This window comes from Protopterus annectens, chromosome 2.part0 (assembly GCF_019279795.1).
Source record: "Protopterus annectens isolate FY-2018-M chromosome 2.part0, PAN1.0, whole genome shotgun sequence".
NCBI classification, from domain to species: domain Eukaryota; kingdom Metazoa; phylum Chordata; order Ceratodontiformes; family Protopteridae; genus Protopterus; species Protopterus annectens.
This window is the reverse complement of record NC_056728.1, coordinates 1,813,591,758-1,813,610,226: the sequence shown is the minus strand read 5'-3', so window position 1 is coordinate 1,813,610,226 and position 18,469 is coordinate 1,813,591,758. Positions and strand designations below refer to the sequence as shown.

Genomic DNA, 18,469 nt, shown 5'->3' with positions numbered 1-18,469 from the left:
CAGACCTGACCATAACAATGCTTCCAGAGATGTGTAACATTTGTTACACACCCCCCTAAACACTGCTATGGCTCTGTATCAGGGAAGGGACGTTTCTTCACTCTCAACTGTCCCTGAATATGTTTTCTAATACATCCATAGAAGATTACAGATATCAGTCTGTAACTCATTTAAATTAAGGCAGTATTTAAAAAAACTGTCCCTAAGTTTTCCCTTGCTCACTGTCTATGAGATAGCACTCACTAACTGCTTTAATTGCTTTCAAAAATGGTAAAACACTTTGGCTTTTTTTTATTATAACAGCTAGTATGTGGCATAGGTAAAGCTCCATAGGTTCATAGTCTTCATAGGTTCATAGGTGTTTACTAGGCAATCATAAGGGCCTTTTTAAGCCTAGCCAAGCATCCTAAATCTATGACAAGTTCTGATACTCTTGATAAGTGTAAGCATGGGCCTGGGAGATGAACCATTTACAGGTTACCCATTTGCATTAGAGACATAGGTGCCAAACCAGGGTTGAATTTCCAGCTTCCCATTCAATTGTCCAAATTGCTCTTGAATTGGCTTAGGGAGGATCTCTGCTTCACACGGATGGGGAGCCTGTTCCATAGACGAGGTAGTTTCTGGGATACATACCTATCTCTCCAGCATGTCCTATTTATGTCACAAGCAAGGTTTAAGTCTTTAAAATGGGTAATTCTGGTACTGTTTCTTTTGTGGCTATGTAGGAGGTCCATCAGAGTGGGGTGTGACAATGCCCTGTATGCCAGGTATAGATCTCCCCTGAAAAGCCTGTAGGAGACAGAATGCAGGGATAGGGCCTTGAGGCGGTCTGCATAGGACATTTTACTTGCACCCTGTATTCTTCTAGTGAGGAACCTCTGTGGACGTTCCGGTTGTTGGATATGCCTGGTTAGGTACATACCAAAGGGTGCATTTTACTCAGTGGTAGGTCTAATGAATGACAAATATAGTGGAACAATGACTTTATTGGACTTAGATGCCATACCTTTAGTTATAAGTTGCACAACGTAGAATGATTTCCTCACCACTGTAGACACATGATGATTAAAGGCTAGATTACTATCTAAGTGTGTCCCTAAGTCTCTGACTACTGGGTCAACTCCAAGGAGTGTGCTGTCAATATGATACTTACCAGGGATTGATGACTTCCCAAAGGATACTATTATGCATTTCTTGGCATTTAGCTCTGAAACTAGTTATTTGTCTGTGTAAGCCCCTCCTGGAGAACATTTGTGTCAGTGTGTGATTCAATGACAGCTCCTAATTTGCAATCATCTGCAAATTTAGTCAGTCAGAGACCACTAACATTGGCCTTGACTTCTGAGAAGGACTGATCCCTGAGGGACTCCATGTGTGATTGGCTTCTTTGTAGAGGAGGACTCCCCACTTCAAACTTCCTGGGTCCTGTCTGTGAGCCAGTTGGCTATCCACCGGGTGACATACGTGTTTCTACCTAACCTCTTGAATTTGTCAAGAATGCCCGAGTGGGGTATTGTATCAAATACCTTGGCCAGATCAAGGTAGGCACTGTGAATGATTGTGCCCTTATCCATAGCTTTGGTGACCTTCACAAAGATGTCCACCAGGTTGAGTAGGCATGATCCGCCCTTGACGAAACCAAACTGGGTTGGGTCCAGTGTCTGGAGGTTTGCTATATCTCTGTTGATCATCTCCATGATAATTCTTTTCATGGCTTTACATATAAGACTAGTGAGACCCATGGGTCTGTTGTTTCCATGGTCTGTAGATGGCCCACCTTTGTGCAGAGGGATGACTGTTGCCTTTCTCCATTCATGAGGCACGAAGCCTGTTTGGAGGCTACAGTTAAATATTAATTCCAGACACCCTGATAGGTCATGTTTCAAGCTATTTAGAAGGCATCCTGGGATATTGTCTGGGCTCATTGATGCAGTGTTATTGGTCTTAAAGAGAGCATTAAGGACCTTTTCCCTAGTGATAGTAGGGGGAGTTATATTTGATGATATTTCCTGAGGGAAGGTGGGGGGGGGGGTAAAGCTGGAGCTGAATTTATCAGCCAGGAGGTTTGCTATATCTTCTGACCCAGTATAGAAGAATACAAGTAAAACACAGTGTAAAGAAAACAAATCACAGTATACAAAATAGAAAAAGGCAATAAAGTAATACAAAATACAAAAAAATAAAAGCAAACTAACTTTTCCCTTACAGCAAGCTGTGGCAGTGTCTGGATGAGGCTTTTACAGTAAAGCTTTGAAATGTTTTATTTTACCCCTTTAGTTCCTAGCTCTACCCCCTCAGTTCACAGATAATTAACTTTATCTGATCTCTTCTAACTTCTGTGTGACTCCTTAATTAACCTGTTCTAATTTCTGCCTGACTCACAAGAGACAGCTGCGTTCTCTTTTCAAGTTTAATATGCAGTTACAAGCAGAATCCAAGTGAAACACAGTTGCAATTTATTTTTGTGGAGTTTCTGTACTTGTAATATTTATATTATTTTGTTTGCATTTGTTTGCTGGAAAAGTCTGACTGTAACAAGTAAGAAAAGGTGGAGTACGATAGTTGCAAATATGTAAGAGTGTCACAGTACAAATTATTATAACAACTGCTTACAAGTTAGTTTTCATACCAAAGAATTTTAATACAGGAGCTGAAAATGAAAGAAAAGGGTGCAGTAAGTTTAAGAGAAAACAGAAAGAGGAAGAGATTGGTTAGTTAGAAATACATACAGAAGAAGAAGATGGATGGAAGTTAAGAGGGGATGGGAAGGTGTAGGTGGCTTAGGGTCAGTGATTTAAACTCAGGTAGAGAGGCATGGGTGATTATGGATAAGAAGGCTTTTGAAATGTTAGAGGTATCTCGGTGGTTGAGATTTATAATTGGCAGGATAATTTAGTTTATGACATGTTCATGTTTTGGCACAGATGTTAACCAGGTGCAGGAGAGAAGCAGCTTTTCTCTGTGTCTTTGAAATGTACTTCTAGTTTTGTCTTTGAGATGTACTTCTATTTGTCATATGGGTTGTAGTATGGAGTTCTAGACAGCTTGGATACGAAGTTGGATTGTAGGGCATTTCCTGCAGTATTGTGAAATTTGAAGGTGGAGACTAGACCTTTGTCTTTGGAGCATAGTTACCTGCTGGGAGAGTGCCATTGAATAATGTTTTTAGAGCAGGATATTTATCTAGCTGATACAGCAAGTTGTGTGAAGATGTTAGCTGCTTGAAAGTAAGTTGCCACGGTCATTCTAACTGGTTAAGTTGTTGCACAATAAAGAGTTATTATTGGGTCTCACCAATCACAGCCCTTTATTATGTGTTCTCGAGGTTAATTTATTGGCGTCCATTTTTTGAATACATAATAATGTGGTTACAATCAGATACCTGATCACAACATGTTGTTGAAGCACTGTTATAGTTATAGACTCTGCCTTGAAGATTGACTTGGATACCAAATAATGAAAAGTATGCTTTACATTAACATAAGTGACACCGAAAAGAACATATTTTTAGATTATCTCTTCATATATCTTAAAACCTTTTCATTTTATCATAGTCAGGTGCAGTGCTTATATTGGGCAGATGTGTTTTGCAAACAAATTAAGCTAGTACTTTTGTTCTTTATTTTCAGGTTTGTTGGCTACCCAGGTCATTATGGCAAATTGTTTGGCATGAGAAATGAAGACGTAAGTAACCCTGCATGCCTGAAATTATTTTATCCAAGTTTAAAAAAAGCATAACAAATACATAAATGAAGTATTGTTTGAATATGCTTTAGAACATGTCATTTATGGTCAAGTGAAATGTTCAAAATGCAGGTGGCTGGAGATGAAGTATTAAAATCTCCCATGCCTCCATGTTTCTGCTTCTTTCCATCCATTAAATGGTCGTGCAATGTCTTTTTTTTCCCCTTACTGATTTGTCCAGTCGGTGTTAAACAGTAATTGTTCGAAAACACTAAAATTACCATACTTAGAAAGATTTCACCAACTCAGTGACTATAGTCACTCTAAGTTCAGGGTTTAACTAGATGACTCTGTAAGATACTATAAACTTACATATTCTGTATTAATTTGATGGTTCACGTTCCATTGTTCATTGCTTTTTTACGTAAATGGGCTTATAGAGGACATTATAAATTAGTCAGGGAGAAGTTTTTCAGGTCTTATGCTCAGGAAGCCATGTGACTGTATTACGATTTTGTTTTCAAATTCTTGAAAATACACTTTCCTGGTATATATAGAGCTTTTTGAGTTCCCATTTTATATAGTCTGCTTGACTAATTGTATAAAGAATATCAAGCCACTGTCTAGAGGTCTGACAATGAAAAAAAATGAAATAAAAAAAGCAGAAATTATTCTCAAATAAGAAAACCATAAATTCTAGTATATTAAAAAGTTGCAGAAAAGACCCAGCTAAGCTAAAGTCTTCATTGTGTAAAACCTTAAACCTCCTGCAGTCAAGGCTGATGGGATATATGTAAATGATCTGTCAAGGACATGCCAGTGTTTTATCTACACAGCGTCTGAATGCTCGTCACTTTTCATTTTTTTACTTTTTGAGTCTCTATAAGTACATTTGGGCCAATAATTAATTCCTGTATTCCTAAATATTAAGGTTGCTTGTCATTTTGTGGCAATAGAACATTTTGGGAATTTCTTTTTTGATGTCATATACCAAAATTCATTGCCTTGGATCTATATCATAAGCATGAAATGGCTGAAAAGTGAACACATAATGAGCGACACATATTCATCGAATTGCATTTAGGCGATTCAATGAATATGTCACAGGGCAAGGAGGTAGTTGATCAACTACACGGTGTTGCCATTTCCTTCACTGTAGTGCAATTTTGGAGTTGGTATAGTTAGTTAGGGGGGTGTGAGGGGCACAGCGCTGACATTGGGGGTGTGGGGGGGGGGCGAAGATCCCCACCTGATTTGGGTTTCTAACTTTTTTGTTTTTTGTGAATGGCTGCATGAATTTTTTCGCTAGGAAAAAATTTGAGGACATCACCATTTGCTGTTTACAGCATTCACATTTTATGTGTCGACGTATATGTAGTCTGCACATATGCATTTCCGTGTTTATGATGTAGACCCCATTGCCTCATGTGGCACAACCACCATTTTTTAACAAATTTTAATGGCAATGGATGGATTGCAATGAAAACACAAATTTCAAAGGTTGTTTTTGAAACTGCAGCACTGTTTTGGTAAGAATTGATTTCTTTTCACTGTAAAGAGCTCTTTCTCTGTACCCCTTTTGATCACTAGGTAATATATTGTATTTATACTAAACATTGATAACTTGTTTCTGTTTCCCTGTAAGTACCCTGTACCTTTGACTGTCAATGTGAAATACCATTTATCTATATTGTGCGTTGCTGATGTTGTTCCTATGTCTCTGCACCATTTTCTTCAACTATGTAATACCATGTGTTATGCTGTGCATAGATGGTGAAATTCCTATATTTCTGTACAATTTCTGTCACTATGTAATACCCTGTGTAATGCTGTGTATTGATGATGTTGTCCCTATATCTCTATTCCATTTTCTATCATTATGTAATACAGTGTGTAATGCAGTACATTGATTATGGTATTCCTATGTCTCTGTGGCATTTTCTCACTATGTATTTATCATGTATGCTGTTGTACATTGATAATGTTGTTCATATGTCTCTGTACCATTTCCGGTCACTATATAATATCATGTGTAATGTTGTACATTGATTATGTTGCTTCCATGTCTCCGTGCCATTTTGTATCAATATGTAAAACCTTGTGTTATGCCGTGCATTGATTATGTTGTTGCTATATCTCTATACCATGTTCTATCACTTTGTAATACGATATGTAATGCTGTGCATTGAAAATGTTGCTGTGTCTCTGTACTATTTTCTAGCACTATGTATTTACCATGTATAATGTTGTGCATTGATGCTGTTGTTCCAATGTCTCTATACCATTTTCTATCACTATGTAATACCATGTGTAATGGCGTACATTGACAATGTTCCTATGTCTCTGCACCATTTTCTATCACTGTGCAATTATCATGTATATTGTTGTGCCTTGATAATGTCGTTCTTATGTCTGTGTAGCATTTTCTATCACTATATGATACCATGTATAATGTTCTCCTCTTTGAGGAGGCCTCACACATACTGGTGATAGTAGCACGCACTAAGGCAACCTGTCCTGATGGAATCTCATTGTTCAGGACACATTATTATTATTATTATTATTATTATTATTATTATTATTATTATTATTATTACATTTACTGTTACTGTCAGTCAGCTGTGGCAAGTGAATTCCTTATCTATAGGGCTCTTCTTGTGATTTACTGTTCATTTTATATATTCACATTTTCACTTTTGACTAGACACTGTATGTAATTTCTCCCTTCAGCTATTGCCATCTTAAATGCAAATGACACCTACTAAATTCTATAGTGTAGGCAAATCCACTACCTAACATTGCCAACATCATCCCAACAGTGTGATACTGGTGAACATCCACCAGAGGGGGCTCACACAGTACCAGTTGGCTACATTACTAGACTATGTTAATGATTCAGGCACCACCCACCCACCAACTGACTATTTAATTTGTGAATAAGAGTCATTTGTGTCCATAGAGGACAGCACTACTGAATGAGGCAGCTACCTGTTGTACGGCATACTGTTCTAGCTACTGTAGCTATTTGGTAAGACATGTTGTACAGTATCAGATGCCTTAGTTAATGTGTGCTGTTAGGTTATAAAGTGCTACCTGTCATTCCTGAGCACAGGAGGGTCTGATACAGAGTACCATACAAGTCACTCCTGTGCGCATCTTTCAACTGTCTAGAATTTTTCAGAATGTCTAGGTGTTCTTCATATTTTGATCTGTTCCTCACACAAATAGTTTTCTGGCAGATCATTAATGATTAAAATTACTATCTTTCAGAAAATGCATGCTAATTCAGAAGTTTGTAAGAACTACATTTAAAATATGTCCCTGGTTTTGGGCCAGTGTTCCCCAATATTTTTGGCTTTGGCCAGAATTCTTGCACTAAGAGGTTGGAGAGGTATGCCCCTGTGTACCACTGAACTAGCTGGAAAAGAAAATGTGTATTCCCAGGGACTACCACAATTATGCCTATGAATTTCAGTAATGCTGTGAACTATCTCCCAGGCATTATGTCAGACATAGCACACAAATACATTTATACATAAGCTCCCTATACTCCTGAATACCAGGACCCATGTCCTAGAAAACTTAATTAATGTGATTTAAATTAAGCAAAGTCATCAGGACAAACATGGCAATGAGTCCTGTTTCTTTTTAAGATAATATGTAGTGCACATAGATGCCTCATTCAACTTTTTTCTGTATTTTTTGACTAAACAAATGTATGTATAGAACACCACACTGATATGCACAGCCACAGACACATATACATGATAACTGGCTAACTCTCACCAGCATCTGTTACACCCCCCCAGGTATCTTCCTCCTCTTCACCCCAGAGTGATTCACATCTATTTATGAACTGAGGTTACCAGCCATGCTAGATAATATTTGTAATGGTATACATGATTGCAACTTGTTACAGCCACAAATTACAGAACAAGGTAAGATATATGGCAGTGTAGTGTTTGGCAAATATGTTTATTTTTTACGGTATGTCAATTATACACTTTATAAGAATTTATTTTATAAATCAAGTGCATAATAGTGTAAAATGTACACAAAGGCTCAGGAACAGTACTAGTGTGGGTAATGAAGGGTATCATTTCTATTGCAGAAGTAGGTACACTAAGAATAATGCAAAGGGAAACAAGAGAAACATATATGGGCATGGGACCGAACTGACGAAATAAGCAATATAATGAACGGCATTACAGGAAAAAGAATACGACCTACGTTGTTAAAGAGACAAAGTTATAACATGCATTTAGCAAGATTTTATTTTTATTATGAAAACAAATACAGAATGTAAGAGTAAATCACACAATTCTTTACAGTACATACAGGGTATATAATTTTTGTTTATAGCAATCATTATACACTTTGAGTGAAATCACGCACCCTCTCAGATGTATGAGTTTATTAAATATGAGTGTGATAAGCAAAGTGCAATTGTTAACCAAATACAGATACTCTCTTGAAACACTTTGCAAAATATTGAAACATTTTTGTTATTGGAGCTTTACCCCTCTGCATCCCGATGTGGGAGATGAGCCCCCTACGTTATTGTTACTCATACATACTGGCTCTGGCAGTGCTATATCTCAGAGTAGGGGAATTATTTTTCTTATCACAACCTTGGACTTAGTATATCATATCTGCACTGTTTGTCTAGTTATTTTGAGGGTCACATTTCCACACAGACTGTTACATCTCAATAACATTACCATCTGGGTATCAGTTTTCTGATTACGACCTGCAGCTCATTGCTTTGTACTTTATTCTGGATACATTTACAAAAATATGGACAGTTTGCTTAGGCCTTTTACAATGTACTATTACTATCTCTATAACAATAATATGCAGATATCAAGCATCACGGGCCAGTTTGTTTAATAACTGATTTCAGATTATACTATGTGATAGCATATACTGCATGTCATTTTCATAATATTTGTGCAAATGCACAAATATTGTAATTTTTCATACTTCCAACTATAAACAATCAGTTTAACAGGTTCATCGGGGAGTTCTCACTGGAAAAAAAGGAAACGCTGTAGTCATTAATAGTAGCTGGTGGTATTGTTTTGAGTTAGAGTTAAATCATCTGTAGAGTAATTGATGAGACATCCTGTGAAAGTTAGTGGCTAGTGATGCATTTCTACTTGTTGCAAATTTTCTGGCACATCACTTACTGTAAAAAATAAACACATTTGCCAAACACTATACTGCCATATCTCCTACCTTGTTCTGTAATTTGTGGCTGTAACAAGTTGCAATCATGTATACCATTACAAATGTTATCTAGCATGGCTGTTAACCTCGGTTCATAAATAGATGTGAACCACTGCAGGGTTAGGAGGGGGAGGAGATCGGGGGGGTTGTAACAGACTCTAATGAGAGTCTGTTAATCTGACAAAGACTACAGTGATGCTGAGCTGTTATAGAATGACCCTGACACGACAGAATGTTTTGGTAGCACTGTATGTCAATGGTTAAAGTCTGGGACCTCAGACCAGGACACTGAGGCTAATGATGTTTCCAAATTATTTCTACAGCCAGGGACTTATGTAAACTCTTTTTACATTTGTTACACCACTTCCTAGGAAGAAGATACCAGGAAAGGTACCAATCTGGTGGTAGTCTGTTATATTTGTAAGGGAATTCTGTACAAGTATTCACTCCTTTTGCTGTGGATTGGTATAATGGTTAAGTTATTTACCTCACAGACACAAGGTACGGGATTTGATTCTCACCTTTGACAGGAATTGGCTAGGCTTAAAATGGCCTGCAAGGGCAGCTGGTCTAGTACTTACCTATGGTTATTTGGGTTTTTCAGATGGCATGGCACTCAGTCAGGGTGGTCATAATTAGAAAACATAATTAACATAAATAAGAATTACTATAATCTCAGTATTAACAAATGCTTAAACAAATTTGTTTTTTTACTAAGACTGATTATATACCCTTTTTGAGGATGGGAAGCGTACTGTCATTTCAGATGCTTTACTTAACTTGAAATAATTCTTGTAGTGTGGGCTTGCCTTAATTTTTGATGTTGGCTGTGATCTGTAACTATAATATTAGTATCAGTATTGTAAACATGCCAGTTGTCTTTTTCCTGCAGTTGAAAAATTCTTTCTTTGGTTCTGACCTATTTCTGCATCAGCTACACTTGGAGCACTGCTTTACTATGCTGTCTGTCTTTCATCTGTGTTGTCTTTCCTCCTTCTGGTAGTGTGGTCCTGGAGGGTGCCTGATTGAACTGGCTCAGCAACTGTTCATTATTATGGTGGGAAAACAGATTGTGAGTAACATCCAGGAGTTTGTTATTCCGTAAGTATAATAAAGTATGGTGTGCAGTTCTGCATGCATATACCTGCACATCTGTGCTTTTCTTATGTGCCATTAGAATACAGCATGTATGTCAGGGGGGGTAGAAGTGCATATTTTTTGTGCATGCTTGTACACGCATTCAGTTTTTATAGTATATAAACAATCTGGAAGATGTTGCTGTTAATATGGTACTGCAGAATGAGCTGAAGTTCCTAGAGACAGATATTCCTTCATGTATAAAAAATGCCCTTTGACATTCTAGTTTATGACATAAGCTATTCATTCTAAGGATGAGGATTCAAGTGTAAAACAATGAGGCTCACTGCTATTTCTCTCTATTAGGCATGAAATGAACACTATAACGATGTGTCACAGTGGTCTACATATTCAGTCACACAGTAAACTAACCCTGATGTTATTTGGAAAGCACATTTTTATTTAATGATACATTAATTCTAGAACTGGTTAAGATGGAACCAGAAGCCAAATGGAATCTGTCAAAAATACAGTTGAATGGGTATTTTGGAAGTAATCAAATATAGAGAGACAAGTGTTTGCATCATGCCGAGCCTTGACTTGAATATCCCTTATATGCAAGAAGTTAGGGGAAGAAGATTAAAATGCTAACATTTTGCGGTGTTACATGCTTTAAAACACTGATTATTTGTCCATGATTAAAGTTAATTTCACCACACTAAGAGATGTAGCGCTATAACTAATCTTAGAGTCTTTTATTTCAAAAAAGTCAAGAACCAGTGAAGACTATTTGATTGGATTCATTACTGAAAGAACTAACTGAGTAGCAGTTTGTGGAGACGATGTCTAATCTGTTTATCTGGTTTGTGACCAGTTAGCCTTTATTGCTCCTTGCTAGTGAGGGGGGAAGCACGGGTGCTGTGACCAGACCAGACATCATACTCTGCTAAGTAGAGTCCATAGCTGGTAATGTGTGCTTTATGATGAGTGTAAGTGATTAGCATTAGGACTTTAAAGAGAGGAAACAGGAGGGAAATGATCCCAGAAATAACATATTAGTAATGTTGCTTGGAGAGCCAGAAATGAATGTAATGTGCTTCCAAATGTAGAGTAATATGTTATAAATACATGGAGGAGTTGGACCGTGAATGTGTTGCTGACTTTAAGGAGCAGAGAAAAGAGGATCCTCTTTGCCTAACTCATACACAAGAAAGGCCTTGCAGAATTTCTTGATTAATGATAAAGAGACCGTAGAGAAATTCTTTTTTTAAAAAAAATAAAAATTAAGAGAGTTAGTCATCCTTTCAGTTTTTGAGGGATTGAATAGAGACGTAGTTGGGAAATCTCTAGAAAAATGCTCCATGAAAGGAAGGACAGGACAGAAAGGTCATGCTGAAGTGAGATTCTGAATCTGTAGAGGGCTGTGTTGTTTCTCATAGCAACATAGTTAACTTCTATTCTCATGTGTACTGTGTGAGATCATACATCTCAACTGTCCAATTTTTTGCAGAATGTCCAGATTTTTGCTTCATATTTTTGTTTTTCTGGATTTTTGAGGCAAATCAGTGAGGACTTAATTCACTATATATTGACAGGTATTTGAGTTTCAGACTTCATATCCTTCAGAAAAATGCAGGATAACACAAGACTTTTTATTCTAGCAACTTTCTAAGTTTATAAGAGTAATATTTAGAATTTATCCCTATTTTCAGGGCTGTGTCTCTCAATTATTTTTGCCTTTGTCCAGATTTTTTGTGCCAAGAGGTTGAGAGCTGAGTGAGATGCATAGACCAGTAGCACAGTTGTACTTACATGTAAGTATTAAACCATGCATATGTGAATTACACTTAATCTATGCATGAAAAAGCACTTCATCTAGCAAACAGTGTCAGCACATTGATGTAAACATGTTTTCTAAATACTCAGAGTTTAAAACATACTGTCACACACAGTCTGAAGAAAAGGAATTTAGTCCATCTTCCTCCACAGCTGAACACTTGGATGTTAACATATTTTGTCAAACGTAACATTCATTTTGGTGAACCACTGTCTTTCTTTTTCATTTCAGTAGCATAGTTATTGAGTTTACCCTTCTGAATATGGGCATTATCTATGTGTTAATTAATTTTGATAACCGATTATTCATATTGAATGGAAGATTATGTTGCTATCTGTTTTTCACGTTTATCAACAAGGAGATAATTTCTTACAAAAATGTCTTTAAGTTAAAAAAGATACAAAAAGGAAGCTAGATTACTTAAAATCACAATGGAAGTTGAACAGTAAACAACATAGTTTTGCCTGAGTTATTGAGTCATCTGTGTGCAATGGTTACATGAGTAATATGTTTGTGGGTAGAGAGGTTCAAAGAACCATGCAATGGCTTACTTACCGACTCTTCTCTGATTGTCTCAAAATGTAAATAAATGAGATTTCTCCACTGTAAGGAAACAAATTTTGGATCATTTTCATACTAATGTTATTTCCAAGGCCTGTGGAATATAAATAATGCTTGCTGAGGTGAATACTTCACTCTTCTTTTATTCATGCGCCGGGGAATAAAGATTCAATTCTCATTCTTTTTTCCCAAATACAGTAGCTGTGAACAGATGAGTCATAGTCTTATAAAGTCTGTGGGGGCACAGCATCCATTATTAATGATGGGGCAGTAGTACTGAGGCATGTCTTCACAGAAACATTTTTTTAAGAATCTCTTTCTTATTTTTTTGTGATATTTAGTATACCAGAAGTAAAATTTAAACATGTTCCCTTGTCATCTAAAGGAGAATTGTTTTGTATTTTGTATCAGTGACCCACTTGCGCATGCAGACACAGAGACACACACACACACACACACACACACACACACACACACACACACACACTCTCTCACACACACACACACACACACACACACACACACACACACACACACACACAAACACACACACATAAAACTCTCTTGTACAGTAAATAACATGCTTCTATAGCTGTGAATGCTCATGTCACATAGAAAAATACAGTCAGTGAGAAGAAACACATCTGAATAAGACATTGTATACATGCACAGGTTTTGCATAGCCTGAGTGGGTGCCAGGTGTTTAACAGTACTATGCAGATGTTCATCGTGTTACCCTGCTGCAGTCATCACACTTGGGTTATCCTGTCATCAGGCGGTTCCGCAGTCAGCCTGAATTCCAAAGTCTTGGTCTGGCGTCGGTTGCTGTCGCTTCTTCCCTGACGTCAGTGCGCCAGGGGTATATAAGAGGCATCCAATGCCATTTTCTTCCGTCTTTCTTGCTGCATGGTGCCCGAAGCAGAAGCAGTTCGCAAGTGCCAGTTGGCCGACACCTGGGATTTTCGAATCGAGTTTCAGTCCGAAGTCTTCAAAGCTAAGCACCCCATTGGGGAACCTTTTCTTGCCTCAGTCCAATGTCAGAAAAAGTTAACAATTGCATTTCTTGTGGGAAGCAAATACCTTATAAGGACTTTCATTCTTATTGTATACCTTGCCTAGGCCCAGACCACAATGTCACTGGTTGTAGGTTTTGTGCTAGGTTCAATAAGCAAACTATAAAGTGACGCTTTGATTTCGCACGACACTACTTCGGTAGGAAATTTAATTACACTATGCCTTCGGAGCAACCAACTACAGGGTGCATAAAAAACTCAAAGATAAAGACAGGCAGCCTAGATCCAAGCCAGACTCCGAGGCCTCAGCTGGGCCGGTCGCCGGTGTCTCAGGTTTTCAGTGAGGCACCTACGCAGCCCCTGGCTACCGCAGAATTGGATCCCCAGACCGCTTTGGATTCTCCAGCAGAGAGTTCTAGGCCAATGCAGCCATTTTCTTTAGGCCCTACCGATGACATTGCAGAAGGAGAAGCCGGTGCTGTAGAAACACTTTCGGTTTCTGAAGGTGTCTTCAGACCGACTACTCTCACCATAAAATCTTATGCTTAAGCTTATCTCTAAAACCAAAAAAGACTGCACTTCATTCTCCAGTTCAAGGCCCCATGCCTAAGAAACAGATGCTTAAAATGGCTGAAGATTTGATTTCTTTAATCAGGGGTTCCCAACCCCCCCCCCCGACAAAAGGCCTAGACAAGAGGAGGATTATGCCTCCTCTGATCAAGTGTCTATTTCCTCAGGCTCCTCTGAGGAACAGGATTACTCCTTTCCCCCTTATGAAGATTCTGATGCTGAAGCTTCCATTTCCTCAGCTTCTCCCCCTGAAGACTATTCCTTTGGGGAAACCTTACATACCATGAGGGAACATTTCCACTGGGAAGGTCAGGACTACTCCGACTCAAAGAAAAGGCTCAGATAGTTTCTTTTACTCCCCCAGCACAGACCACTTGCTATCCCCCCAGTTTTAGACATTGTGGATGAAGTTTTTTTAGAATCTAGCCTAAATCCAGATTCTCTGCCTCCTGCTCCAGCCAAACCAGATAGATACTATAGAGTGCCTGACTCACACAAATTCCTTTACAAAAGCCCTGTTGCTGATCCAGAGACAATCTCCCAGGGTCCCAAAGGGGCTAAGGCTTCTATGGCTAAAAATCCTGTACCCTCTGAAAGGGACTCCAGAGCACTAGATAGGTGGGGGAAGAAGGTTTACACCTCAGCTACTCTAGCTATGAGAGCACTAAATTGTCAATTTCACATGCTTAAATACCAGCAATTCCTAATATCTCAAATAAAACAAAAGATGAGCATGCACCCTCAACAGTCTGAATTCAAGGAAATGCAGGATCTGTTGCATGCAGCTGAACAGGTGGGCAAACATACTTTACAATGTGGTTTTGATGCCTTGGAAGCTTCCTGTAGAGCAGCTGTTACTGGGTCTGTTATATGTAGGCATGCTTGGTTAAAGGAACAAACTCTGCCTGATCATGTTAAAGCAAAGTTACTAGATGCACCCTTACAGCAGGATGTCTTATTTGGGGTTAAAGCAGAAGAGTTTTTAAAGAAAATGGAGGATAAGGCAAAATCTATGCAGACGGTCAAAGATTTCTTACAGGTACAGCTCCCACGCTTCAGCAGAAATTGGCCAACAAAAAATTGGTCCTTTCCAGCTTCTGACAGAGCACAGAGGGGTAAATACAGGCGCCCAAGGAGCAGAGGACAAGCACAAATCCCTTACAAACCTTGCCAATGGGGCACTGCAACACAGAAGGGAGGAGAAGACAGGTCCCAGACTACTAGAAGGCAAACACAATGACTTAAACCTCAAACTGCCAAGCAAAACTCTCTTGGCAGCTCCCTTGGGAGGAAAATTAGCACTTTTTGCAGACAACTGGTGCATCGTCACAAAGGACAAATGGGTCCTAGACATTATCTCACAAGGATACATTTTCCATTTCCACACCTTGCCAAGGATAAAAGGAATGCCAAACCTGCCACAAAATCAATGGACAGAGGCACAAAAACAAATTACAGCTCTCATGGACATGAGAGCCATTCAACTGGTGCCTACACAGGAGCAAGGCCAAGGATTTTACTCAAGGCTCTTTCTAGTCCCCAGAAAGGACAATGCTTGGAGACCCATTCTGGACCTTTCAATTCTAAACACCTTCTTGCAAGTACCCAAATTCAAGATGCTAACACTACAGCAGCTTCTTCCCATGTTGGGCAAGAAAGCTTGGCTAGTAACGTTGGACCTCAAGGAGGCATACCTGCATGTCCCTATCAGACAAAATTGCAGAAGATACCTCCGTTTCATTGCAGGTTCAACCCATTACCAATTCTCTGCACTGCCCTTTGGCTTATCTTCTGTGCCCAGGGTCTTCACAAAATGCCTGGCACCAGTAATTGCATACTGCAGACAAAGAGGAATTCAAATATACCCATACCTGGACGACTGCCTCATCCAAGCAGAAAGCAAGGACATTCTCTTACAACATCTGGCTTTTGTAAAACACCTTCTAAGTTGCCTAGGGTACACAGTAAATGAAAAGAAATCAAAACTAGTGCCCTCACAAAATATGACATTCCTGGGTGCCAGCTTGAATACAACGGCCCAGATGGCTTATCTGACGCCAGACAAACAACTACAACTAACTCAATACTTCAGAACAATGGCAACAAAGACCCAACTCCCTGCAAGAAAAATTCTGCAGGCCTTGGGCTTCATGGCATCTTGCATACTACTAATACCACTTGCAAAACTGCATATGAGGAAATTACAATGGTACCTAAAAAGCGTATGGACTCAATACAGCCACAGCTTGGAAACAATGATACCTCTCATTCCCTGCCTTCAACATGAGCTTCTATGGTGGTCACAGGCATGTCACCTCAACAAGGGTCAGCCTTTCACCTTACCCCCAGCCAGGCAAACTATGACAACAGATGCATCGGACTATGCCTGGGGAGCACACATGGCAGGATGGTGCATTCAAGGCATATGGACTGCAGATCAAAGGAATCTGCACATCAATCAAAAAGAAATGCTAGCTGTACAGAATGCTCTAACAGCCTTCAAGGACCTCTTACATCCAGGACAGCTTATCATAAGGACAGACAACACCGCAGTAATGTGGTACATAAACAAACAAGGGGTACACACTCCTACCCTCTATGCAGGCAAGCAATGACCTTATGGAACACAGCACTGGCTTACCAAGTTCAATTACAAGCTCAATTCCTGCCAGAAAAAAAGAATACATTGGTAGACGACCTAAGCAGAAACATCATGGATCCCCATGAGTGGAAACTGGACCCACAAGTATTTGCAATGATAACTCAAAAATGGGGGCACCCAGACATAGACCTGTTTGCCAGCCCCTAGAACTATCAGCTAACAAAATTTTTCACAAGGACTTTTCACCATCAAGCTTGGAAAGTGGACGCACTCTCATTCAGTTGGAAAATGCTGACAGTATATGCCTTTCCTCCATTACCCCTTCTCACAAAGGTGCTGCTGAAAGTCAGGATGGAGAGACCCCGAATGATACTCATTGCCCCAGACTGGCCACACCAGCACTGGTACCCACTATTAAGGAATATGGCCCAGGGCCCACCATGGATTTTACCACAAATTACTCATCTGCTCACACAGCAAGACAGTCAGATTCTACACAGCCAGCTCAAAACCTTAAACTTGACTGCATGGCAAATCACCTAAGCAACCAGCCAGCTCCTCTTTCACAAGCTGTTATGGATGTTATTCTGGAGACCAGGAGGTCCAGCACCAGGAAAGCCTACTCAGACAAATGGAAAACGATTTGCTCCTGGAACCAAGCTAAAGGCCAAAATACCCTTCAGCCGGACATACCTCAGATTCTACAATATTTAACTGAGATGTTACAGAAAGGGCTTTCTTTTTCATCTATTAAAATCCATGCCTCAGCTATTTCAGCTCACTACAACACGGATCCTCCCTTATTTTCACATCCACCCCTAAGGCAGTTTCTCAGAGGGTCCAAAAACATTAGGCCTCCCAGGAGAGCACCAACACCTACTTGGGACCTCAATTTTGTTCTGGAAAAACTTACGCTACCTCCTTTTGAGCAAGCTTTCTCAGCTGTCTTAAAGTTTATATCATGGAAAACTGTCCTGCTGCTAACAATTACTTCAGCCAGAAGAGTCTCAGAGCTACAGACACTAATGGCAGTAGAGCCTTTCCTCATTTTTCATCAAGACAGAGTTTCTCTATGAACTAACCCCTCCTTTATGCCTAAGGTGGTATCCAGTGTGGCTCTAAATCAAACCATTCATTTACCCACCTTCTTTCCAAATCCACAGAACAAAGGAGAAAGACTCCTGCATTCCTTGGACATTCACAGGCAGCTACATTTCTACTTGGATAAAACTAAAGTTTTCAGAAAATCTGACCAGCTTTTTGTATCCTATGCTACAACATCACAAGGAAAAGCTATCTCAAAACAGACCATTTCCAAATGGATAGGACATTGCATACATTTTTGCTACACCCACCATAGAAAACCAGTTCCTGCTAGCATAAGGCCCCACTCTACCAGGGCAGCAGCTACATCTACAGCCTTCCTCAGGGGGGTGCCAACCAAGGATATTCTGGAAGCTGCAACTTGGAGTTCAGTACACACCTTCACCAAACACTATCACTTACCACTTTACTCTAAGACTAGAGCGGGCTTCGCCACTGCAGTTTTGCAGGGCCTTCTAGCCTCCTCTAACCCTGTTTGACTCCACCTCCCATCCTTAGCTTTGGGATTCTACCCAAGTGTGATGACTGCAGCAGGGTAACACGATGAACATAGTACAGTTTTGTACCTACCATAAATGTAGATGTTCGAGTGTATACCCTGCTGCAGTCCAGGTTACCCTCCCTCCATCCCCTCTGACCTAACTAAAACCTTTCAATACCTTAAAATCTGATACAACCTTTGTGGTGTATTTGCTTATAGCTGGAGGGATGTTTTGTTTGTGCTAAACTTTTATTATTGGTACTATCTACTGACCACCTTTTGGGAGGGGCACCTGACATTTGGGGCAA

The 18,469-nt window shown here is 39.5% G+C and overlaps 1 protein-coding gene across 2 annotated transcripts in view; it reads left to right on the top strand.

Annotated features, from left to right (window-relative positions):
- LOC122793640 (anoctamin-7-like) overlaps positions 1-18,469 on the top strand; it is a 2,355,351-nt gene that overhangs the window by 1,959,564 nt on the left and 377,318 nt on the right. For both annotated transcript variants that reach the window (XM_044061850.1, XM_044061849.1), the window contains exons 16-17: positions 3,633-3,687; positions 9,920-10,017. In XM_044061850.1, coding sequence (XP_043917785.1) covers positions 3,633-3,687; positions 9,920-10,017 — 153 coding nt within the window. The remainder of the gene's footprint in view (positions 1-3,632; positions 3,688-9,919; positions 10,018-18,469) is intronic.